Genomic DNA, 26,104 nt, shown 5'->3' with positions numbered 1-26,104 from the left:
AATCCTAATTGCAGTTAATTTGATCCAAACGAACCAAACTGCGAGGTGATTTTTAATCTTTGGGTCAATTTGCCTCAAATCGTACCATGAACACCACTATTTTTTAGGGTCTGATTCAAATAGTTTAGTGTCATGGTACTCTCTTTTCAAATGCAAACGATAACATAAATCACATTAGATAAAGGTGGTTGATAATTTCGTTTAACTGTCCCGACGTAATAAGAAAAAAATAGGATTCTCCAAAATGCACTTCATAAAAACATGTTTCATAGGTATACAAGATGTCCATAAAAAAGGACATTGATTGAAATAAAAGAACAAAACTGCATTAATTGATGATTTGCGAACAATAAAGATATATGATTGTTCTAATGTGCTTTTGTTTTATCAAGTTTACAAAAACACCATCCCTAAAATTTTAGAAATCCTATTCGGTGTCATTGATATTTGTCACCACATTTATCATTGTCAACGGTGGAGACTAGTTGCTACAAACCCACTGCACAAGTTGAAGACGGTGGATGTAATGATCTCAAATTTAGCACAAGTAAAATAATGAATATCAAACAACTTTCATTAGCAAAGGATGAGTACAAGAGAACAATTGATTGAGAATACAAGTATGGATAATGAGAACAATTTGTTAAAGGGGAAGGAAGTGAAAGTAAGATAGAACTAAGAACAAGTCTAAGAAGAAGAAATCATTCCGAAGAATGTCAAAGGGAGGAAGTAGGGACTTTCATCAAATTCTACACACCCCGAAGTGATCATCCTTTCCCTATTTATGCACAACCACTAACCACATATCCATTTATCTCAACCAATTACATTTTGTCATATGTATTTGTTCACATACTATTTTGAATCATGACAGTGGAGTGGAGTATATGATAAAACACTTTAGCATGATTAACTAATTTTGTTCTACAAATACCAACTAATCCGTACACCCTCCGGTCACTAATATAAGCAAAAATTTGATTTTTAGATTCATTCATTAAATGACGTATGTAGTCTATAATAAAGACTACATACGTCATTTAATGAATGAATCTAAAAATCAAACTTTTGCTTATATTAGTGACCGGAGAGTGTATATAATAAGACTTGAACTAGGTTTTCAAAATCTTCAAGTGTTCAGTCAGCCATTATTTACAAATACTAATTGGGCAATAAACGGATAATTTTTTTTTTTCTAGAAAATAGATTGAAATGTATCTTAATTTTTTTTTTTTTTTGGTTACATTCTCTGTGCTCCATTGTTAAAGTTAAAAAGAGAGAAAAAAAAAAATATTTATAACTTGCTAAGTTTAGGACAGTGAAAGCAAAATATTGATAACTGAACAATATATTACAAGTTTGAATAGATGGCAATTTGGTGACCGATGCATTTCTTCTTTCTAACAGTGAATACAATCAATAAATCTTACAAGAGATGCTAGCCAATTTTGCCTAATTTTTCCTGTAGATCAACATTTCTGTTATTACTTGCTGGGGAAGAAATTTTGGCAGACATAAAAGGACAACTCTGACAGTAAGGACACTTTACAGCTGGAAAACTTACTTTAGTCTCACAAAGTAAAAACACTTTCCAGATTTTGTGGGATTTATCCCATTTTTTCAACCTTTTAGCCCTGCAAAAATTTATATAGCCTCTAAAAAAAAATCTATAAATACTAATACTAGGAGAAGCTTTGTCCCAGGCATTGGTGTTCAGCTGCACTCTGCATTGTGATGAGTTTCTCCATTCCATTCCAAAATTAACATGTATGTTTCCTTTCATCTCTACTTGATCCTGCACTCTGCATTGTGATGAGTTTCTCCATTCCATTCCAAAATTAACATGTATGTTTCCTTTCATCTCTACTTGATCCTTTTCTCCCTTTAAAGCTTTCTTTTGTATGCAATCTGCCAAAAAAAAGAAAAGAAGAACACAATTATTGAAAATACTTCATTCATACGAAATTCATAAATGTCAATCACAAAATGAATCATGATATCTTTTACTACTTTTTTGCTTCAAAGATAACAAAAATTACTCGGCATGAGTTATATCTGAATTTATATATGCACATGTATAAGTTATTGTAACTATTAACTGAAGTTCATTGGTATGTATTCTTTTCTACAAGATATCTACAAATTCAAGGATATATTGTCATTCTCCATTTGTATATTCAACATGCAATTTTTTGTCTTTCTTAGTTTCCAATACATAAGTTTCCACAGCCAATTCATGAAATTCTTGAATGAAGCACACAAGCAGCATGAAGGCACACCAAAAGAGCACAGTAATTGGAATATTTCACAAAAGTTAATTTTTATTTTGAAAGTAAACATCAGTCTGAGGAAAATTTAATCTTTTATGCAATCTGTCCAAGGTATGGATATGGCAGTCCATCTAAACATATATAAAGAGAAAACTAACATAATTGTTTGAGCAATGCTTGCAATTATATACAAGAATGTATGATGATTTATAACGCATCAAGAGTCGATAAAAGGGCATAAAAGCATGTAGAATAAAAAAAAAACAACTTTGTTCCATTATATCATGTTATATTATCAATTTGTTGCATTATCTCATGTTATAGTAACAACAAGATCAATGGTTCTGAGCTTACAATCAATTATGGTGGTGATAAAACTGGCTGGGAAAGAACCATCTAAAAATTTCAAAGGCAGACAACTCTTCTTCTCACCTGAAATAGTAAATCAAAAGCCCATTTTAAAAAGTAAACTTTCATTAATATAAAGTGAATATTAAAAGAAAAATAAAACAAACCCAGAATTTTAAGTCATAATACATATGCACACTTGCCCATGTTATAACTATTGATTCCAAATATATGTACAAGTAAGTTAAAACAATGGACTTGAATCAATAGTCATAACATGTACATCTGCAAGCAAGTTCTAATTTGTATCTCTCTTAACATAAATCAATTGCTTTTTCTGCATCTTTTGGTTGTATTTGGAATCTGAGAGGTACAAATTTGATGTGCCAATTTCACCCCTTTGAGTTTCCTTCATATATATTATGACTTAAAATAAGATGTATTCCTAGATTCACATGAGGTTTTTCAACATGTGTTCAGCACACAAGGCTAGCATAATTAGTCTATATTAATCTTTCTATTCAAATGCCACAAGGAACGAATAATTACTACTAAGTACTTTATTCATCAATTTTTGAGACTATCTTCTTTATTAAAAATAGTAATTAAATAGCTAATACAAGACAAATTTGTTTTAAAAATATACTGTAAATTAAATATTATCAATATACTAACACAAAAGCCAGCATGTTTGTCCAAAAAAGAGATTCATTAACATAAGTTAAATGCAATTGTTTTCATATTTTTTTGTACTTACAGTGAATATATGTCTTAAGACATGTCTTTTTCTCCTTTCAGTTATGTGGAAGCAAATTTGGCAACTCCTTCATCACACAGTTTCTCAAAGTGTTTGGCCAGCAGCCCAGCAAGCATGTAAACAAGAACAGGATTACTTCCAACTTTGTGTAGATTACAAAAGTAACTTTAACCACAAAATGTCTCAGTAAATTATTATCACCTTCAGACCCCAACTATCTTTGTAAACCTGAAAATAGTTTAGCATTAATGTTGGTAAGTTTAGTTATCCAACAAAACAAGACAAACTTTCAAAACAAAAATCTACCTGTGTGCTCCAGTTGAATATCAGACTATCAAAGATTCTTGGCTAGGGTGTGTATTATCTCATTGGCTAGCGTCACTGGCAGCCTTCAATGCAGCATTCTAATCTCCCATATGCATTTTTATTGAAGGCCAAATTACCTGCACAAATAAAATAATTAAGTTGAATTCATATCAATGAATGCAACAAAATAATTTGCTAATAGTTGCTAAATTCATGACAATAGATTTGATTTGAAGTACATTTAATCTATCAATTAAATATATTCAATATAATAATAAACTTAGCCAAATGTTAAATAGGTAGAAGTATGAGTAGCATGATGAGTAGAGTAGTCACATTGCAAATAATACATATATTTTTTCCATCACAAATCACAACTGATTTTTGCAGGAAAAATTGGTGGTTCATACAAAGAGTACTTTTATACATATAGTATGCAGACATCAAGCGAGATTGTGAACGACCCAAGACATGATATAGCAGCTTTAAACTATTTAACCAAAGTTATTACAAGGTGTCATCGTTCATGATGCATTTGGATGAAGTTATGAATGAAAATGCTTTTATGGTATCAATTATTTGAATTGAATAACTTTAAAGAAAAAAACTACACTTTCTATGTTATGAGAAAATTACATGTAAGGTATATTTCTTTTTGGGTTTGTTTTTCTTATTTTTAGAAAAAAGGCTTTGATTAATCATATTAGATATTGTTACAACTTAAAAGCACAAACATACATGATCAAAAGTAGTAGGCCAAACTGCAGGTTGACTTCAAAAGTCTTAAAGCTTTCTATGCATTATATTCAAATAGTCTAAAATGTTAACCTGCAAATACATGATAATCATATTTCTTAGTGTGCAAATTAACTCTTAACAGGACTAAATCTGCATACAAAATCATAATTTAATTTTCAAAATACTAGAGAATGTAATTGTTTAGAATTCAATAAACATTAGTATAAAGATTAGTTCGTCCATTAACAATAGCATTGATCAAATGCATTTTATGACATTTCAACACAACTAACTAAATTTGAATAATGAACATTTGAATTAAGATCATTAAAGTGAATTGAGGAAAATCAGTTTTTGGATTCTATAACTCAGATGGGAAGCAATCTCATATAATAGAAGGCTTAAGATATTCAAATTTACAAAATAAAAAAAAAATGTCCTGACATAACCAACTGAACTAAGGGGCCTAATTGATTCAATTTTGATTTTTCAAGAACAGTACATAAAAGACAAGGAAAAAGGAAACATGTCATAGAGTAAGGGTAATTATTATTAGTATATACCAATTCATTTCCAAGTTCAACCGCAGCATCTTGATAACTACTTTTTTGGCCGGGACTACTTCCACACAAAAAACACCCTCTTGAACTTTGATAAGCTTAACTCGCTATTTCTTTCCATTTGTATTTGTATCTTGAAAACCTGCTAAAAGTTTCACAAAAGACAATTAAGATGGCAAGATTTGTAAATATTTTTAGCTCAAAATAATTGAAAATAACACAACATACCATCAATTCTCTGAATTTACAGGTTCTGCAAGATTATGTTTTTTCAAATATCAATATACATGTAAGACCATGAATACCATGTTTCTAGACACCAAATATTTCTGGAGGCATGCCACCAGCATTATCGATCATATGACAATATCAATTTGAAAAGTATTAATAAATACATTAGTTTCCACAAGTGAGGGGAGCAAAACAATTTTTTCCACCACCTAAAGTCGGTACTGGGTACCATATTAATTTAACAGACACATCAAAGAACATCAGTTGGTATTCAAATCTAACACAACCAAAAAGAATAGAAACTTAACATAGCCGAAAGGTAAAGTATTTAATTTCGAAAAATGAAGAAAAAATATGAAACACAAGATTTTGCAAAAGGATAATATAAATAAAGCAAAAATAAGACAGGCAGAACTGTCTATTGAAATAAAAATGAAAAAAAAATACCCATTTTAGTGAGATTCTTCCATCGAGATTTTGTTAAGGAGAAGTAGAGAATAAAAGACATGAAACTCGATTGATGAAACGACCTCAGGTTGCTCAGAAAACTCCTTCAAAAGGGATACCCATTTTTTAGATATTCTCTTTTTGTGATTCTATCCCGATAAAATGATAGAGAAGGTTGAGGAGATGAAGAAAACATGGTTTGGTTGGCAAAACAAGGCCGATTTCGGGGTGGTTCAGGGGAGAAAAGGCGGCGGCTACGGCGGTAAGGGTTTAATGAGGAAGATGGAGAAAACGTGGTTTGTTTGTTTTAGGGTTTGAAATGAGAAGAATCAGAAATGAGTGTGGGAGAAGAGGGTCGGACCGGCTTTGATGAAGAAGGTTGGGCACTTGGGCTTGGCCCACTTCTGATTACTTTCATAGGAGGGTGTATGCCAATAACGGTGGTGTAAATTGCAATATGTTCAAATCTGCATTTTAAACTTACTATTTACTAAAACAATCTCAAACCTAGAATTTATGAGTTTGTTATAGTTTTTTTTAATAAAAAAACCACTTTTTTTAAAAAATAATCACTTTTAAGAGTTTTGTATCTGTTTGTTACAGCTTTTTAAAAAAAAATTAGAATATAAAAACGGCTTTAAATGAAAAGTCGTTAAGAGCCCGTTTGTTATAGCTTTTCTTTAGGAAAAAAATCACTTTTTTTATGAAAATAATCGCTTTTAAAAATATTGCATCCGTTTATTACAGATTTTTAAAAAAATCAAAATCTGAAAACAGCTTCAAATGAGAAGCTGTTGAGAGCAGCTTCTCAAAAAATAGATTTTTTTTTTAGAGAAAAGAGAAAATATGGATCTAAAAATTGAACTAATTTTGTAACAAAAAATTGCTTTTATATAGTTGTATCCAAACAAACTAAATTATTGTTTTAAAAAAGTGATTTTTTACTACGGTAAACAAATGCAAAATAAATTATGATTTTTCATAAAATCTCTAAATTATTTTATGTGAAAATCACTTTTATTTTTATCTGTAACAAACGGGCCCTAAGAGCAGCTTCTCAAAAAATAGATTTTTTTTAGAGAAGAGAGAAAGTATGGTTTAAAATATTGAACTAATTTCGTAACAAAAAATACCTTTTATATAGTTGTTTCCAAACAAACAAAATTATTTGTTTAAAAAAAAGTGATTTTTATTACGGTAAATAAACGCAAAATAGATTCTGATTTTTCATAATCTCTAAAATATAATCTCTAAATTATTTTATGTCAAAATCACTTTTATTTTAATCCTTAACAAATGGGCCTTATATCATTTAATTTTCAAAGTATCTTCATCTTCAAATATATCTTGAAAAACTTATTCGAAATATTTATTTTGTTGGATAAAATATTTTCAAATATTCCTTCAATTTTTCTTTTCAAATTTCAAAGAATAAAAATAATTGAATACTAATTATTATTTTTGAAATTCAATGTCTACTTTATTCGGTTCGATGCCCAGTCAAAATTTAATTATACTAATTAACAATTAATAATCTTAATAAGATGGACTAACAAGTTTTTTTTTCTTAGTTTTAGTTTGTGATCCTGTGTAGTGGTGGTATCATAGTAGAAAACTTAAAATTAATTTTAATAACTCGAAATGGAACAAGAATAATATGAGGAATGTCGTAAAATGTAATTGTTATCCCAAAAGAATTGGTACAAAAAATTGTCCAAGAAATTTACAACTTTATTAGTTTTAGTTTTTGTTCATGTGTCGTGGTGAGGTTGTGTAGTCTATAGCCATTGTTAATTCCACCCATGCATCACATATATTGATGTAGTACTTTTTTTAAATGTTTTGTACATTGTTTTTTTTTTTTTTTTTTTATGTTTTGGATTTCGTTTTTGGAATTGAGGTGAAGGTGATTTGTTTCTATTTCTTGCATTGTGATTATATTTGTTCAAGTGTCGCGGTGATGTCGTGTAGTCTGTGGCCGACGTTATTTCCACCCAATCGTCACATATATTAATGCAGTACTTTCATAATTTTACCGTTGTACTGTTTTATGAATTCGTTGTTGCATTTAATTTGGTTATCAAGATCAAATTAGTCCTCGAGTGTATTCGTTATTTATTACCACTTAGAGTTGATGGGGGTCAAGAACATATGTAACCTTAATATTTTTTTCAATAAATATTACCTGTTAGTGTTGATGGATATAAAAAACACATGTAAACTTTTTTAAAACTATTTTTTCACCATTTTAGTGTAACGAGCAGTAATTAGACCGCCAACGGTAACAAACAATGGGTAGAGCGAAATTCAAATTTTAAAAAAAATTAATTAACTGAACAAACGGCTATGAACAGTGTTTCAACGGTTATGAACAGTAGCAGCCACTTTACAAAATCAAATCTATTAATATCCCACCTTCCTTCCTATCTTTCACACCCTTCTCATTAAAAAAATTCATGTTTTCAAGGATGGGCAAGTGTTTCCTTCTCTGCATCACCTTGCTTGTGTTTATTCTGCTACTAATTATTATCATCGATTTTGATGAGTTGGGAGTGGTCTTTGTAGTGTTAATGGTGTGTAGTGTTCTTCCATTGTTAGGCTTCGCCTGGATGATTACCTTTTGTTAAGGTATTGTTCTAATTCACCAATTTTCTTCTATTAATTTTTTTTTTGTAATTTTGGAAACTTTAATTGTTTTACATTTCTCTCAGAATCTCAAAGAATCTAAGCAAATTTTATGTATTTAAAAACGGAGAACTTTTGTTCCAATTTTGATGAATGTCGTAAATGGTATCTGTGCTGGTCATTGGTTTTTTACATTATTTGTTTATAGTGGTTTTTATATGTGTTACGATCTTGCAAAAAAAAATGTGTATATACTAAATTTGTACTCTATTTGATATTGTTCAGGTAAAAATGCAGTATCCTCGAAGAATAATGAATGTTGCAGTTGACTTTTTGTTCGTGTGGGGTTGTACCGGATGAATGTGATTGGGAATTCTTTACACTGGAGATCGTCCTTTGAAGATATTTCATTGTACTGATGAACCATTGTTGTAGTTTCTAATGTTTAGTGTTGTTCTGCGTTAAAAGATAATTTGGTCGTGACAATGTTATGTAGAATAAAAGTTATGTCTAACTTTACAGATTGTGTCGTGATTAGTTGATATTAATTGTAAGGAATGTAGTCTGTAACCCCATTGTACTTTCCTATCGTCTGTCGTTATATTTATGACAAGTTTCTAATTATAGTTTGACTGTTAATTGTTTTGGTTCAATACATGTTATTTCGATTTAAATTATTCGTCCGTGTGATTCAAACTGTAGCTTCGAAATATATTTGACACCTTGCCATTGTTGCACATTCGTTGTCACTTGAGCATACTGCCGAATTTATACTTGAAGAATTTGGTGCATTAGTCCGTAACTGTCACACTGGTTCAGTCAACCCGTGCATCGGCACGGGTTACACACTAGTATATTACATAACAGCACAAGGCTCCAAAACAAATTCAAGTACAAATGTATTATACAAAAATTCGTATGAGTGACCCTAGGAGCAGGAAGTAGCCGGAGAAAATTCATCTTCAACACCAACTCAATAATTCATACTTTTCCGATTACTCGTTAAAATTGGAATTTGGGCCTTTTTTAACCTCCCTCTCCTCCATAAGTTTACAAATATTTCAGAATTATACATTTACAAACCAAACTTTTTTGGTCTCAAGAATGTGGAAGAACCCTTTTTTAAACCTGGAATGGAAATCTGCTGCTGACTCTTGGCCCTTTTTTCCTTCTCCTTCCGTTTATTTTCTCTCTCTAACTCTGCTTGCTCCTTCTTTAAATTCTCCATTTCCTCCTCCATGGCCGTTTTCTCTCGTTTCTGTTTCTTTTTATGCTCCAGTAGTGATGTATCAGATTCCTTCACAGAGAAAAACATGGGTCCAAGCTCAGCCATCCACTGGGGCTCTACCGCTGTGGCACATTGCATGTACTCCTTGGTGGTTAGAATTAACTCGTGATAAACCACATAATCAGGAGTGCAACCCATGCCATAGAGAGCACTACTGGGGTGAAGATGACATGGCATCCCATTCCGGGTGTTAACATACTCCCCGACACCCTTTAGTCTTGCTGAATTGTGGAAGTACGCAGAACAGATTGCTTTTCTAACTACGTCTGTATCAGGAAAGCACGTTGTTAAGGGAATTTTTAGTGTCTTGAGAATATCAAGCAGCTGGGATCTAACCTCTCTAGCCTTTCTTAGACCTTTAACATGCAAAAAATGGTCATTGCACCAATCACCTCTGTAATCGTGTTGTTTCCATTGCTGATAGACATTGTAAAGAGTTAAATGATCGGATTCTGGCACAAAAAATCTTTCACGTGCAGCATCACTCTCCTCTGCTCGGTCCTTTGGCCTAAAGAAAACAGATGGTACTGAAAGCATGGAAACTATTGTCAGAACCTCCTCAAGACACCCTAACTTTTCACCCATCAAAAGCATCTTGGCAAGTGGAGGATCCAGTGGAAACTCAACCATTTTCCAGCCAAGTTCAGTCAATCCCCCCACATTGTTAAGGGCGCCCAACACCCACAACTGGTACATAGAATTGAGAATATTATCCTGCGGAGGTGGATCCATGAAATCAAAGTCGAGTAAATTTTCAACTTTAAGAGATTTCAGCAACAAGACCACATTGCCAAGGTTAGTTCTTTGAATCTCTGGAACAGGACTGGCCAACATTTCATTTAGGTAAGCACTCTCTGTATACAACCGATAGCATGTACCAGGGCCAGTTCGACCAGCTCGACCAGCACGCTGGTCAGCAGCAGCACGGCTAACAGGGAAGACTTGAAGAGCGTCCATACCCATTCTAGGGTTGTACACCTTCATTTTACCATAGCCTGTGTCTATGACAAAGAAGATACCATCCACGGTCAGTGATGTCTCAGCAATATTAGTGGCCACAATACATTTGCGTGCACCATCTTCAGCTTTCTGAAATATCTTTGCTTGCAAGTCAGCCGGAAGCTGAGAATATATGGGAAGAATCAAAAGTTTCGGGACTTCTTTATTTGAAGACGAAACCATCTGCTCCATTCTTTCAGCAAGGGAGTAGCAAGCTGCCTCAATCTCATCTTGGCCAGTCATGAAGATAAGGATGTCACCTGGAGGGCTTGTTACGTGAATAGTCATAGCCTGCTTTACTGCACCTTCAACATAATCTTCAACTGGAGTTTTACTCCATAATATATTGACAGGAAATGTTCTCCCAGGAATATGAAAAATTGGAACACTGCAAGGATGCCCCAATTAGATTGAACTAAACTAAAGTTATTAACAAGAATAAGAAAGAATGCTAGATGAGGAATTAACATTACCTTCCAAAGAAATGTGAAAATTTCTGTGCATTCAGAGTTGCTGATGTGACAATCAGCTTGAAATCACGGCGTTGGGCTACAACTTTCTTCAATATTCCAAAAAGGACATCTGTGCTTAATGACCTTTCATGGGCTTCATCCATCACAATAACCCTGAAACAGTTTCAAACCAGATGATTGGTAACATTGTTTTTATTTCAAACAAACAACAATGAGACATGGAGGCTGGGAGTTTTGGTAATAACATACCTATATTTGTCTAAATCGGAGTCTTTAAGTGTCTCACGTAGAAGTACCCCATCAGTCATGTACTGTAAAATTTAACCACTAAAGTTTAGATCAAAATTAACGTAGCCACATAATTACAATGCATGCCCACCTCATGAATACTATAAAGATAAATAATGATGAAAATAAATCACTTAATGGTACTTTTAACAAAGCGCAGTAATTAATTTTGATTTTATATAAGGTTGGTTTGGTGGTCTGAGTGAGGAGGTGGTTGAAGTGAGGGAGTTAAGAAGCGGAGTGATAAGGAGGTTGAAGGTTCTATCGCCACCAAAACATATCACTGATATACTAACATTTGTCATTCCAAAAAGATAAATGAAGTTGTTCACCTTTATCACGGTGTTTGGTCCAGTCACATCCTCAAAACGTATAGCATAGCCAACTTTATCTCCCAACTCTGTGTCCATCTCCTCGCTAACTCTCTTGGCAACACTCATAGCTGCGACACGCCTTGGTTGGGTGCAACCTACTATACCGCCAATAGTATAGCCATCTTCATATAGATACTGTTAAGAAACCCCATATGTCAAATTCCATTTGATAAACATAGTTACCTATTTCTAACAAAAACATGTGCTTTTAATTTGTTTTTTCTCCTTTCTTGATTGGATAACATAATTAATAATATAAAACAAAGAAAACGACAACAAACCTGTGTCAATTGGGTTGTTTTTCCTGAACCAGTTTCCCCAACTACAACCACAACCTGATTTTCTCGAATCACCTGCACATCATAAATAAATAAATGAAGTGTTGCAATAACTCACGAGCGAATATGTTTTAATGAGAAAGCTAAATGTATACATATATTGAGAAATGAAATGAGAAACCAACACAGGCAGATAAAAATGTGAAATTACATTATTCCAATGCATAACTAACAGGGTGAAATAAGGAAAAGGGACTCTTGTTTATGTCATGATAAAAAAATGACAAATGCGGTCGGTAATCTAACAACCTAGTACTTGATCACTGGGAAAAGAAAAAGAATAATACTCAGCAGACATACCCAACCCATATTCCTCCTCCACAGATAATTCAGATAGATAAAAAAGCGTAGTACTTGATGATCAGTATATTTGATGCTCTAATATTCAAGATTTAAACTGAGTGTGATATTTGTAAATCCAATAAATAATTGCCACAGATAAAACAGAGAAAAACCAACCTGTAATAACTCTTCTCGCACTGAAAAAATAGGCAGATATTGCCTTTGCTCAGCAAGAGTTTTTGACATAGCGAAGTCACTTACAGCTTCTCCCTTCTTCATGTGATTTGAAAACTTAGCTTCCTCCTTAAAATCAATTTCACCATCTTCACCCACAACAGCAGTGTCTGCATCAATCTGGCAATTGAAAAAAAAAATTAAATAAGACTAAATCTCCAAATTATGAAGAGAGTAAGCAAATGTCAAAATTATTCCAGAAGAATACCTGTTCTGCTGTTTTTTCAACGCCTAAGATATCGCCAAGTTTTGAGCCTGCAAGTTCCCAAAAGCGTTGGCGAGACTTATTCGAACTCTGCTTCTCATGGATTTCTCTTACCAGAGCAGATCCTTTGCGAGAAATTAAAGCCATGTCAGATGTTGGATCTTTTATTGGCATAATAGGCTCTGCCTGCTTGGTATAAACAACTCTGCCGTCAAGAAAGGGAGGCTTTGTATCTGTGATCAACATGGAAAGAATAATCAGTCAAAAGAGTAGATTGATACCAATACAAACTACATTAACTTGTCAAAGTTGGTAAGATCAATATTTACCGTGCACAAGAAGAATGACCTTGCGTTCATCCTCATCATCAAATTCAGTCTGAACCTCTGTACCTCTAACAGCACCTGATCTCAGCAGCTGCCGATCTTCCCATTGAGCATTATCAGCTGTAAGCTGAGACAATTTCTTGCTTTGAGAAAGGGACATCTTAGTCCCATCTCTTCGGACCTATGAATAGAGATAACAAAATTACTATTATATGAACTAAAAACTAATAAACTCATACCAACTTGCTTAAAATAATGTGCTCCAATACACTGAACACTTTGTACATAAGCAAAATCATAAATACTTCACCACAGCAACAATAAGAAACTATGTGGATAGTACATGCACCATATTGCAAATACTGCTATAACACAGTAGAGTGTCAAAGCATGTCTTAGAACTGGGATTGGGCCTAACTCAACCCTACAAATGTGGGCCCTAAATCACAGACCAACTCCATAAAAAAGAACACGAGTTGAGACATTGGAATTGGATACAGAAAAACAACATCTTCAACAAATTAATTGTCTGGTCCATTTATTAAAAACATAAACCAGATTCAAATGCCAATCACTCAAAAGCCACCCATATTGGTAGGCTACATGTTAAAACATATCTATCTAGCTTACCACCACAAAAACTAAGGATATGGACAAATCATAGGTAACTGGTCCAAATATCAATCAGAAGGAACATAATGGTTCTATAAACTTCAATCTTTGTCTAAATGAGATCTAAACATGTACGAATAGAAAAAGGCGTGATGAAGAAAAAAAATCCATGCTATCATGTCAAATATAGAACCTGTTCAATATTAAAATATACCAGCTCTCCTTAAGGCCAATGATTATCTATAACTTCCATACGTAACAACTTTATTTGACAGAATACCTACTTAAAACTATAATAGTAGGAAGAGGAAGCACCAAACGCGGACAATCAAGCACATACAAGTGAAGGATAAGTTAGTTTAAAAATATAATTGAATTCCTAAAAGTTACCAGTCTTTTGGCCAACTCAGCCTCTTTTTTCTGAAATGAAGCCTCATCTCCAAGAAAAAGTGAAGAGCTATCAGAATCAAACAATGCGCTGCCTTCCTCTCTATCATACCTTCATAATAATAATCTTAATAAGATTCAAAATAAATAATACCACATGTATCAAATACTGAAGAAAAAAAATTCAAAATAATTTGCAAAACTAAATTACATACCATGCTCGGTCTGCATCATATTCCATCTCTTGACGCATGCTTTCAGTAATCTCATACTTGTGTTCTTCACCCAAGTCAGATTTATCAGCTATTTCCTCCTGAGGAATAAAATTATTAATGCTAAACATTATTGTTGTACTGTATCAGCTATCAAATGCACAAAAAACCTACATATGTTAGGTGCAAAATTACCTCATATGTATCTGAGTTTTCTGAAGAAAAGGCGAGTTTATGCGACCTTCGATTATATCCAGAAACAGAAGATTTGACTGAAGAGCCAGAAGCTCGTATTGGAACAGGAGACGGAGAAACATGGTCCCAAGGAGAAGGTGAATTATCTACATTCAATTCAGCAATAAAAAAATTATTGTTCAAAGACTATCATCATCAGAGTCAAAAATAGGAATTAAAAACATCAAATTTTGACATTAGAAAAACAAATACGATATTTGGAAATGGGAATAACATACAGGATGAATGAGGAGTATGCCACGGAGAAACTAATCGTGCATCAGGTGAGGCGCCAACAAACATTGGGGATGGTGAAGGTTGATGACGTCTAGAACTAGAGACACCGTCCCTTCGTGGAGTATCTTCCCATTCCCATCGGCCATGGTCCCAGTCAGATCTGCCTGCAGATACATACATGAGATATTATGGATATTCCTGTCTTCAATACTTGGATTAATTCATAAATTACAAAAACAGAACAATTACAATTACAATTACATACCAGGCGTTCTCCTTGAACCTTCATATCTGTTTCGCTTTCTATCATATTCATGATCATAATACCTACTACGTGAATCCCTTCCTGAGTAAGACTCCCTACTGTCATAATTGTTTCTATGTCGGACCTCCCGGCTGTCACTCCTTGAATCATCCCTAGAATGCCTCCTCTCACTCCTATGATCATCCCTGTCATATCCAGAAGGTGAAGCAGAAACCTTCAAAATTGAAATATCAAAATTAGAAATATGGAGCACACTTTCATAAAAATGAAAAGAATTTTATCAAGTAAAAACTGCCAGGAATAAATTGAAATGTCGATATTAAGCAACAAAAAACATTTATTCATTACACAGACTAGGAAAAGCAATATTTTTATGCTTTGAGGAATGCTAGCAACACACTTTCCAACACACACTCTTTGATTGGTTAAAATTCACATGGGTCCCACCAAATTATGTGGGTCCCATATAAATTTGGTGGGCCCATGTGAATTTTAACCAATCAAAGAGGGTGTGTTGAAAAGTGTGTGTTCAAATGTGTGTTGCTAGCATTTCTCTTATGCTTTTTATAAAAACCAAAACCCAGATGTATACTTCATATTCTTCAAAACATATCAGAAAAACCAAAAAAAAAAAAAAAAAAGTCACTTAAAAGTAACAGACTGATCTAGGGCAAAAGTTCTTTTGATTCCCTTTTCTTTATCTTCCAATTTAATTTTGCTTACAGTGAGTTCAAACTTCTATCCAAGTCCAACACTTCGATTCAATTAACAAACACACAACATAGAGCAGACATGTTGGGAGAGTGGTGGGATTTCTTATGTCGCTTAGTTACGGAACCAAATACAGAAATATTGTATTGAAAGTTATGTATTTAATTCCTTAAAAGTCTAAAAGTTGTATTTTTAAATACAAAACTTCTTATTTTTGATTCATTAACTAGTGCCCTATGGGCATATGCTAGCAAGAGTGCCCATTTGAATAACACATGACTCACCAAAATTTACTTCATGCTGGCATTATTAATCTACGAAGTTGCAAACAAGCATACAAGAGACAACTACAGATGCTAAAGTGAACTACTGTGCGTAAATGTTTTTTCTAGAACAGAAGGCACGGAAATGGAATTATGGAGTTAAAGGGAAAGAGAGAATAATCTTACATCTGAACCCCTACGCTCAGTCGAATGGTTCCCGTATGTATCAGCATGGTGATCTTCGGTCAGAGAACTTTCTGTACAAAGTCATTGAATTCTTAGACATTATTATTTTCTTTTCTTGAGAAACAAAAAGTAATACCAAAATTCAACACACACACAAAAATAAAAAAAATACACGTGCATGTATGACAACTCTAAATCATCATTTCAGACAGATTAAGGATCTTAAGTTGTAGAAACTTCCTTTACAGTTACCCTTATACATGTTAGTCTAATTTCATTTGATTAACTCATGCCCATCAGTAGGATTTGAATTTTAAGTCCACAATATGGACATCCAACAAGGTTGAAATGTACTCTTCAGAACAGATTGATCATTGATGTTTCATTACTGAAAATATTTATACATAAAACCAAATGCTCGTAACATATTTGCAAAAGGAAATTAATCATACAACTAAAAGAATACCTGCACGTGATGTTTCACTGGTTGTCTCACGATATCTTCTATGAGCATGTCTGCGTGTACCTGCCTGCCCACTTTCCTCAACAACATCAGAGGACTCAGACTTATCTTCATCTTCTGCAGCAGCTGCAATCGAAGTGGTTATTTCTTTTGGCACCTTGAATGCCCCATCACTTTGAGACTCTCCCCGTTTTGCAATGGCAAGGGTATCAAGTCCTATTAAACCATTCGTTAAAACAAACAATAAAAGCTTCAGCATTCATTGCTTAAGATTGTAAAAAAACATAATAAGACACAGAATCATGCATGATATGAACAACCAATATAAGTAAAACATTGCAAGAATGACAACAACCAAGCCTAATCCAACTAAGTAGGTTCGGCTACATGGATCAAACAACGCCACAATCCTCAATCATATATCATATCACTATCCAACTAATTAATCACAATATCTTTTTTAATAGTTTCTCCTATAGTTTTTCTAGGTCTACCTGTCTCTATAGTGAATTGACTACCCTCCATCTAATCTACTTTCTCTCTACATGCCCAAACCACCTAATCTTAGTTTCCACCATCTTTTCTGGTATAGGCGCTACCCCAACTCTCTCTAACATTGTCATTTCTAATCCTATCCCGTCTAGTCTTACTACACATCCAATGCAACATCATCATCTTTGCTACGCTAAAAAAACTGTGTCGGTTCTTTACAACCCAACACTGTGTCTCATACAACATAGCTGGTCTCTGGTGTCATTGAATGATCATTTAAAATTTAAAATGAATTATAAAACAAAGCAATACCCAAACGAGATTTTCTCTCCGGTGCCACGTAAACCACTCGATCCTTCCCAGGAACATAGAGTCCACCACCGGTAGACTTTTCTGGTTCCAACGTCATTGTAGTCTTGTTTATGTCAACAATTTCAGCATTAGCTCCATTTTTCTATTGACAAACAATAACAACAAAATCAGCAATGAAACTAAGAACAAGATAGCATAATGGAAAAGAGAATGAATATGATAGTGATAACTAACCTCCATGGCGGTGATGCAACTGAAAATTGATTATGAAAATCTACACAAATATAAATAGAGAAATTCTGAGTGAAAATTGAATGAGTAACTAACAATATTCTTAGTGTTAAAACCCTAATTCAAAAATTGAGAACCAAAACGAAATCGTACCACAATAGAGAAGAAGGATGTTGAACCCTAGAGATAGAAGGGAGGTTGCTGATAGAGATCCGGCGCGGTGGATAATGAAACAGGATGGATAGCGAGCTGCGACTGCTTTGGTATTTAATTTCGAAAAAAGAGATTGATCAAATTATAGTTTTTTTTTTTTTTTTTTGAAGGAGATCAAATTAACGTTCCTTAAAAAAAAAAAAAAATTAACGTAGCTGTTTAAAAATTTGGTCCAATATATTAATTTTTTAACTTGCTTTTACTGGACTGGAGTATAATTTAGTAGTATAATAATAATAATAATCTATCATTTCTTCCCCTTAAAAACATAAATCTATAATTTCTTCTTAAAAAAATATTTTCTTATTTAAACAAAAGGGCCAAGTCCCAATAGAAACACTATAAATTCTGGAAAATCAGCTAAGCGAAATCATTTATTAAGGTATAATAAACAAAATATAAAAAATTCAGATGATTTTTTTGAGACGGCAAATATTATTTACGACGAATAAAATGCAAGAAGCATAACCAATTATGGATAAAACTAAAAATACAAGCAAACGGTGCCGCATATATACAGAACACCTACAATACCAACCACCCTTAACCTCGTAAATAATATTGATCAAAATTCAAATGATTATCTAAGGAATGATCAAAATTGTCCAAATAATCCATCAACTTGATTTGTTTGTCAGAAAACATGAAGCCACAAATGGTACAATAATTCTTGTAGATATTTTCAAGAGAAAAGATATTAGTACAACTATTTTTTGACAACTTTTTTTGTCATACTTATTTAATGTTTTTACTTTCTCTCTCTACTGCTTTGATTTTTGTGTCAATACCTCATTTTCTTTGTAAATGATGGTTGTCTCATAAGTTGTCGTTCAAATAGTTATTCAAATATCATAACTCTATTTTTAATACCTTTAACTAAATTATGAATATGAGGCGGTTGAATACATCCACTTTAATTTAAGTTTAAGTTTTTGTTTGGTGATGCATTTGTAAAATGTGGTTTGATCAAAAGTGTAGCAAAAAACCACATTAACGAAGTTAGTATTGGGAACTTTTGGAAATCCGACAAAAACACATTAAAACATGCAAACAGACTTTTGTATGTTCTAAACGGGAAACCAAACACACACTAAAAGTTCATTTGAGTCGGATTGGACGAAAATGTTTCTAAATCCTACTATAGATAAAGTGGATTATGCTATATTTTATTCAATATATTGAGCAATTTTTTTGTTGCCAACATATTTGATGCTATATTATCTAACATATTCATTATAATAGTGTATGGATATTCCACCATAAGCAGAAAATGCATGTTACACACCTCTTATAAGAATTAGTTGCATTTTGCATGCTTTGCAAGGAACAAAGATGTGAAAGTAATTTATTTTTTTTTGTCTCTGCAAATTTAGTTAACTTTAGCAGGGTTATGAATACATTTTTAGGAGGGAAAACAAGTTTAGAGGGCTAGAGTTTATATTAACAAAACAGAGAATGTTAACAAAAACCCTTAAAGCAATTATAACTTTAACGACCATTTAACTTGTATTGTAAAGAGATGATTTCCATATTTTTGTAGGTTCTTTTAAACCATGATACTATGAGAATGACCCAAAGAAGAAAAACTCAGGCAGGACAATAGTGAATGTGGCACCGACAGTCCATGTTATCTAATATACTAGAAGTAGAAGAGTTATTTTTTGCTGGATTCCTATGCTAGAAAGAGTGATGTCCAGTGTTTTTTAACTGGTAGTACTACTATACTAGTATAAAAAAAGCATTTTCTAACTATAAACCAAATTTTGCTCTACAACTGTCATCGACCAAATTGTATTCTAATAGATTTGCTGAAAAGCACTTGTGCTTATTTGTGACTGAACTGAAGTAGAAACTTCCCTTCCTAATTCTGTCAAGTTTGCAATAATAAAACACTTGCATATCATTATTAAAAATAGAAAATAAAAAACAATCCTGCCATTATTCCACTGCACTCATATCACAAATTTGGTGAAAATAGATTCAACTGATTATACTCAACTAGTCATACTCAATCAGCAAAAAGTTTTGCTAGTCATTCTAGAATCATTTCGTTGAAACTTCAACTTTATTGACCTAGGTTCGATACTCTGACACACCGGATCCACGACTAATTCAAGACCTCAAAACATAAATTATTCACTCATTCAGTAGTTTTATTGCTCTTTCCAGCAGCTGATAAGAACTCATCAATACCCCTAACAGATGACCCTTTAACTCCATCTTCATTTCCATCTTTCACAGCATCCCTTATCATATCCTTAATCTTACAAGCATTCTCTCTAATCTTCACCCCACTCTCCCCCATTACCAACTCAATTTTCTCAACAATATCTTCATACTTCACCTCACAACTCTTCCCTCTAGCAACCTCAACACAAACACCAATCTCTTCTTCCAACAGCTTACAATTAAAAAACTGCTCCGCCGCCATCGGCCACCCAAGAATAGGTACACCATGACTCAATGATTCCAACACTGAGTTCCAACCACAATGACTCAAAAACGCAGAAACTGATCCATGTGACAATATCTCGACTTGTGGTGCCCAATCATTTACTATTATACCTCTCTTTGTCTCCACAATCTTCTCCATAAACCCTAATGGTAACCACTCTTCATATTTAAACTCTGAGTTTATATCAAAACCTATTGGTGGCCTCACTACCCAGATGAAATTTTTGCCACTTTTTTCCAACGCGATTCCAAGTTGCATCATTTGTGTAGCAGAAATCGTGTTCATCGATCCAAAACAAACGAATAATACCGAATTTGCAGGCTTTGTATCAAGCCATTCTTTGCAAGCTTTAGGGTTTATTCCACCTACTTTACCTCGTGAACCGGTTGAGAGAACAACCGGTCCAATAGACCAAACCGGAATATTGAATTTCCTGGTGAAGTAGTTGAGCCCAACAGAGTCAAAATCTGAAACTGAGTTGAAAATAATGCCATCTGAGTTGACCCAATCACAGAGATTATTCTTCCTTTGAAAAATCGACCAATCATCAAATCCATCAGCTTGTGAGATATTGTTTGGTAATTGATTTCTTTGAATCAAACGAGCTTCTGGAAAATCACTTAATGAAAATTCATCTGAGTCTGTGAATCTATGAGGAAGATTCATCCATAGAGAATAATAACAAGCTAAACCATAACCACTAGCACCACTAAAAACAACATGAAAAACACCGAGTTCTTTAGCGACGGTTGAAGTCCAACCAAAGAAAATATCAGAAACAATACATAGTTTATGGTTAGGTTGTTGGGTTAAGATGTTTTGGATGATGTTTTTGAAGGATGGTTTTAAGGAAAGAGAAGCTTGGATGAGTTTGATGACAAGATTGTAAGGGACAGTGTCAGTGTTTTCTGTGTTAGGTGGGAGATTATGGTCGGAAGAGATGAAAGGGATTGTGAGGAGATTGATGGAGGAATTTGGTGGGAGAGAGGTTTTGAGTTTTTGGATGTTGTGTGGTGTGTTGATTATGGTGATGTTGTAGTTTTTGGATTTTTGTTCTAGATTTAAGGCTAAAGCTAAGAATGGGATTATGTGACCTTGTGCCATGAATGGGAATAGGATTATTGATTGTTTCTCTGCCATTGTTGGTTTGGTTGGTTGTTGTGGAAATGCAGAGTGTGTGTGTTTGTTTTTGTGATTGGTGGTTGCTACTTCCGTTCTTTGTTGAATGAGTGCTTTGGTGGAATGAACTTGACTGGGGGTAGAAGTCAAAGTGCCTGTTTGGTATACTGGTGGAAGCAAGAAAAACGGCGTTTTGGCTAAAGCTTCAATTTGGAGCTTCTGCTTTTTCACGGCAGAATTGCTTTGGTATCTGTGCTGCCGTGGTATCTGTGTTTGTTTTTGTGATTGGTGGTTGCTACTTCCGTTCTTTGTTGAATGAGTGCTTTGGTGGAATGAAACTTGATTGGAAAATTCTATGGTGAAGTCATGAGAATGACTTTTTTGGTGAAGTTAAATCGATTTTCACAAGGTTTCTATCCTTCAATTAACAAAACCCCCATTTTCTTGTAGAAATCTTAAAAATTAAATCTTTATAAACTAATGTTCTTCAATTTCCTCGGAAAACAAACAGGATAATGAAAATTCTAAAAAATCATCACATCCTCCTCCATATTGTTTTTCGCCTCAACACATAGATTCCAATTTGTGCACTAAGACTGAAATTCCCCTTAATATTTTGTATGAGGCCTGATTTGTAATAAGGTAAAGTTTAGTCTTAGAGTGGTCCACCAGTCGGACACTAGTTGACATGACATCAACAGTAATACTATTGGCTAAACAAAATAACTTTTTCAAAAAAGTCAGTTTCCCCACTGCACCGTAGAAGCCCCCAACTTGATTTGGGGGTAGAAGTCAAAGTCATGTAGTTAGATAGATACCACCCTACTAACATTATTAGGACTTTAAAAGAAATAAATCAATTTATAAATCAACTAGAAAAAAGAAGAGAAATATATAATTCTCTTGCGATTCTCTCCCAACATTATCCTCACCTACCATAAAAAAATATTTTCCAAGATTAATATGGATCTCAATATTTGCTAGGAGGCTCTTCTCCATTGACCGAATGAGTTGTTTCAGAAAATAAATTTTTTGTTGATAAAATTTAGGTGTATATCTTTAGATTTTTTTAATTGAAATCAAAATCAACAGAAAAAAGAACTCTCAGCATATATGATGTGCCAAGAAAACAAATTTCACCGTAAAAAAAGAGAGTCAAACAACTTACCAAAGCTAATAAAACACCAAAGACAAGCATATCCAACCATAAAAAGAAAATCAAAACTCCGAGAAAAGATACCGGCCACCAAGCAACAAACGCTCAAGCAACACTACTAAACTCATAATTGAAACATTTCAGCTGACACTTAAAACTATTACAAGATTCGTTGATCACTTTTTAATTAATCAGTGTGTTATTGAATCGATCCGATCCGGTCATGTTTAAGATGTCATGTCCTTAATGTTGGAGTGTGTTAAGAGTTCCACTCTAAATTTGATAAGACTTGAACATAGCTTATAAGTAGAGATAGTCTCTTTCTTCAACAAAAAAAAGTTGAGATAGTCTCATCTTACAACTCGATTTTTTAAGGTTGAGTTACACTTAATCAAAATTCTAGTAAAACCAACCCCAAGATAATAATTTAATCTATCTTGAACAAGACGAACATCAAATTCCTAAAGTCGAATGATCACGTTGTTTCTGTTTTTTCCTTTATACAGAGAAAATAGTTTCAGTAAAACCACCCCCCGAGATAATAATTTTAGTTCACATCGCATTATGTTAGTATAGCAAACTGAAAATACAATACAGGGTGACATTTACTTACACATAGTTATAAATATTTAATGTGATTTTTTTAATATAAAAAATACACTTAAATTTTGTTTTTTTAATTAAAGCAATTATTATTATTTGTCAATTTTTGAAATAGTAAATTTTTTATAATTGTTTTTTTAATGATTGAATTATAAAATAAAACGTATTTCAAACAAATTCGTCGAACTACCTGAGTCGAATGAATGACATCAATTACTTTGAGGTTTTGGGCAAAAATGGTCCAATAAAGTCGTCTTAAATTTTTGGGTTCTTAAGTCCAATTTAGTCACGATTTCATCGTTACAAATGGATTTGTCCTGTTCAACCATGATTTAACCGTGACAAATACGTGGCGAGCCTCTATTTATCGCATATGGCAAAATTTAACTTGGACATGCTAATCACTGGTATTTTTGCGACATTGATTAGCATGTACCTTGGACATGCCAATCACTGGAATATTTGGTACATTGACAGTCATTCCGTGTCAGCAGCAAGGTCATTATTGACTTTTTCGATCGGAACAACCTCAGGAATTTGAGGAGCAGGAGCACAAAAGAAGTAGTTCAAGATGCCACTGCAATCGGAGTGGTCGTGGCACCAACAACCAAACAAGCAATCCACATGTGCGAAAGCTGACAGGGTTTTACCTCTACCGGCCGCCGCACAACCATGCATCAAAGCAATGAGCATCATCATGAAAACAAACACCGCTTTCATTTTCATATTGACTTTTGTTGTTTTGATGTTTTGTTATGGTTTCAATTTATATTTATAGAGTACCATGAACCACCCCAACTTCTTCTTCTTCTTCTCACGTTCTTTATGCAGTGGCTTGACTTCCCCATTCTTTGTGCTTGTGACTATTCTTTTTTTTTTTCGAAAGATAGTTACAACTTACAATTCTTGTTTATTTTCATGAACTTAATCACAATTCTTGGATGAATATTATCGGATATTGTAGCATTTAATGAGAACTTATAATAGTACATAAAAATGAGATAGTAAAAAAAATCACAATCTAGATGAGTTCAATTATATATTTTTCGGTAAAAAATAAAGATAGAAACAAATTAATTCTGAAACGGAAGAAGAAGAAGATGAAGAAAATGGTTTACCTGTCTAGCTTGGAAATGATAAGGTTTTAGTAATAGTTGGAATATTCGGTACAGTGACAGTCAATAAGGTGTTTTCACTACAAGAAACATTACCTTTTGCCAGGGGCAAAATCCCTGAGAAAAGGACAGAATCCCTGGCAAACAGGACGTTTGTGAGGGAATTTCCCAGGGGCGGAAGCACTCGCAAAAGCGCTCATCGCTAACATTTTGCCAGGGGTTACACCCCTGGGAAAAAAACGAGGGGCTAAACCCCTGGCATATGTCATGGCTTTTTCCCTGTCAAAACCCCTGACATATTCCCTCACTTTTTTCTGCAACTGTGCAGTCTGCTCTGAACTATGCAGTCTGCTCCGACTTGACTGCTGACTGACGAAATGTCAAATCAACGGTTTATCTTATACCAAGGCCTTTGCGAGGGATTTAACCCCTGGGAAATTGTATATTATTTTTTTTTTTTTAAAAAAAAGGTTTTATTTTACAAACCGATTTATTAATAATTAATAAAATATTTTTAAATAATTTTAATTAATAAAATGTATTTAAATTAATAAAAAATCGTACTTTTTTCAAAATTGTATTTTAGAATATAATTAATTCTTTTAAAATAATTTTAATCAATAAAATTTATTTAAAATAATAATAAAAAATCGTTTTTTAAATTGTTTTTTAATATAATTAATTCTTTTAAAATCATTTTAATTTACGCGCAAACATATAATTTTACATGCAAACAAAAAATAACAATTTTACATGCACACATATAATTTTACGCGCAAACAACAAATAACAATTTTACATGCACACATATAATACATCATTTTTAAAAACTGTTTTCCAACATTAAACCTTTTTATCCCTCAAAAAAAAACATTAAACCTTTTTAGTATATTATTTTTTTATCAAGTATTTTTATTTAACAAACAGTTTTTCTAGTAAAAAAATCAGACTTTCTACTACACAAATTAAAAAAAAATCCCAAAATTTAAAAAAAAACGTTTTATATAAACTGTTTTAGTAAATAAATAATTAAAAAAATGCTATATATATATTTTTAGAATATATATCAATTCTAAATTTAAAAAACGGATTATACATTTTTTGTCAAGATCTGCAATCGAATGAGGAGGCAGATAGATTAACTATATGTGCAAATACCATAGAAAAATCAAATAAGTTGATAGATATAAAAAATAGTAACATATAAATATAATAAGTGGAGAGTTTTTTACCAAATTAATAAACTTTGATAGAGGTGGAGAATAATGGATTCTATGATAAAAATGAAGAAGATGAAGTGTTGTGTAATGAAGAAGAGGAAGTGTTGTGCATTCTCCTGAAATCTATGATAAAAATGAAGAAGAGGAAGTGTTGTGTAAATGGAAGAGGAGCATTCTCCTGAAATATTACCAAGTGTTGGCAAGTGTTAGTTGTTTACGTGAGAACCAAATATATAAGGGAAATAATGCCAAGGAAAAAACCAGGGGTAGCCCCTCGCTGCCACATCCAATCCTAGGCTATAGATTAGCCTGCCAAACGGTCAAAAAATCAACAAAGAAGCATAGATATTCTCCAACTTTAGTCTTGTCATCTGAGCAATTGCAGAAGCCAGGGTCAATCCCTCGGTTTTGCCCTGTCAAACTGCACCAAATCTCTGCCAAACCACGTGCAATTTGGCGCCTAAAATAAACCGACGGATTTTGTCAATATGCGAGGGGCAAACCCCCGTCTTATATGTCAGGGGTTATC

General features: G+C 33.3%; 2 protein-coding genes and 2 long non-coding RNA genes across 8 annotated transcripts; 1 reads left to right on the top strand and 3 right to left on the bottom strand.

Moving 5' to 3' along the window:
• Positions 1-1,309: 1,309 nt before the first annotated feature.
• On the bottom strand, positions 1,310-5,998 carry LOC146951049 (uncharacterized). 5 transcript variants are annotated; one of them, XR_015027772.1, is made up of 7 exons: positions 5,658-5,998; positions 4,983-5,121; positions 4,420-4,509; positions 3,682-3,818; positions 3,376-3,603; positions 2,625-2,702; positions 1,310-1,908 (listed from the first exon to the last, which is right to left on the bottom strand). It is a non-coding gene; the product is annotated as an uncharacterized LOC146951049 (long non-coding RNA). The 5 variants fall into 5 exon arrangements; XR_015027770.1 differs by lacking the exon at positions 4,420-4,509 and adding an exon at positions 5,208-5,232 and having other exon boundaries at positions 4,983-5,124; positions 5,658-5,789; XR_015027771.1 differs by lacking the exon at positions 4,420-4,509 and adding an exon at positions 5,208-5,232 and having other exon boundaries at positions 5,658-5,788.
• Positions 1,706-4,327, top strand: LOC146951050 (uncharacterized). The gene is made up of 3 exons (XR_015027773.1): positions 1,706-1,845; positions 3,417-3,536; positions 4,072-4,327. It is a non-coding gene; the product is annotated as an uncharacterized LOC146951050 (long non-coding RNA).
• Positions 5,999-9,049: 3,051 nt separating the features above from the next.
• On the bottom strand, positions 9,050-17,963 carry EMB3011 (RNA helicase family protein). The gene is made up of 18 exons (XM_085747010.1): positions 17,848-17,963; positions 17,698-17,737; positions 17,464-17,605; positions 16,663-16,875; positions 16,197-16,267; positions 15,037-15,250; positions 14,774-14,935; positions 14,496-14,641; positions 14,304-14,401; positions 14,092-14,200; positions 13,093-13,270; positions 12,767-12,996; positions 12,502-12,678; positions 11,986-12,057; positions 11,663-11,839; positions 11,292-11,353; positions 11,043-11,195; positions 9,050-10,957 (listed from the first exon to the last, which is right to left on the bottom strand). Exons 2-18 carry the CDS (start codon positions 17,701-17,703, stop codon positions 9,358-9,360), a joined length of 3,810 nt encoding a protein of 1,269 aa, XP_085603136.1. The 5' UTR covers positions 17,704-17,737; positions 17,848-17,963; the 3' UTR covers positions 9,050-9,357.
• A 1,819-nt stretch (positions 17,964-19,782) lies between these two features.
• LOC146951047 (UDP-Glycosyltransferase superfamily protein) lies at positions 19,783-21,609 on the bottom strand. The gene has a single exon (XM_085747009.1). The coding sequence runs from the start codon at positions 21,500-21,502 to the stop codon at positions 20,048-20,050; it is 1,455 nt and encodes a 484-aa protein (XP_085603135.1). The 5' UTR covers positions 21,503-21,609; the 3' UTR covers positions 19,783-20,047.
• Positions 21,610-26,104: the final 4,495 nt, after the last annotated feature.

This window comes from Medicago sativa, chromosome 2 (genome assembly GCF_051527215.1).
Source record: "Medicago sativa cultivar Bolivia chromosome 2, Bolivia_mono, whole genome shotgun sequence".
Lineage (NCBI taxonomy): Eukaryota > Viridiplantae > Streptophyta > Magnoliopsida > Fabales > Fabaceae > Medicago > Medicago sativa.
The sequence above is the reverse complement of the archived record's forward strand: the minus strand, read 5'-3'. Positions and strand labels throughout refer to the sequence as shown.

Excerpts from the sequence above, each read along its gene's own strand:
- EMB3011 (XM_085747010.1), bottom strand. Across the intron at positions 14,936-15,036 it reads AGGTTCAAGGAGAACGCCTG|GCAGATCTGACTGGGACCAT; the intron begins GTATGTAATTGT and ends ATGTATCTGCAG. Across the intron at positions 11,354-11,662 it reads GACCAAACACCGTGATAAAG|TACATGACTGATGGGGTACT; the intron begins GTGAACAACTTC and ends TAAATTTTACAG.
- LOC146951047 (XM_085747009.1), bottom strand. The coding sequence starts at position 21,502 with ATGGCAGAGAAACAATCAATAATCCTATTCCCATTCATGGCACAAGGT.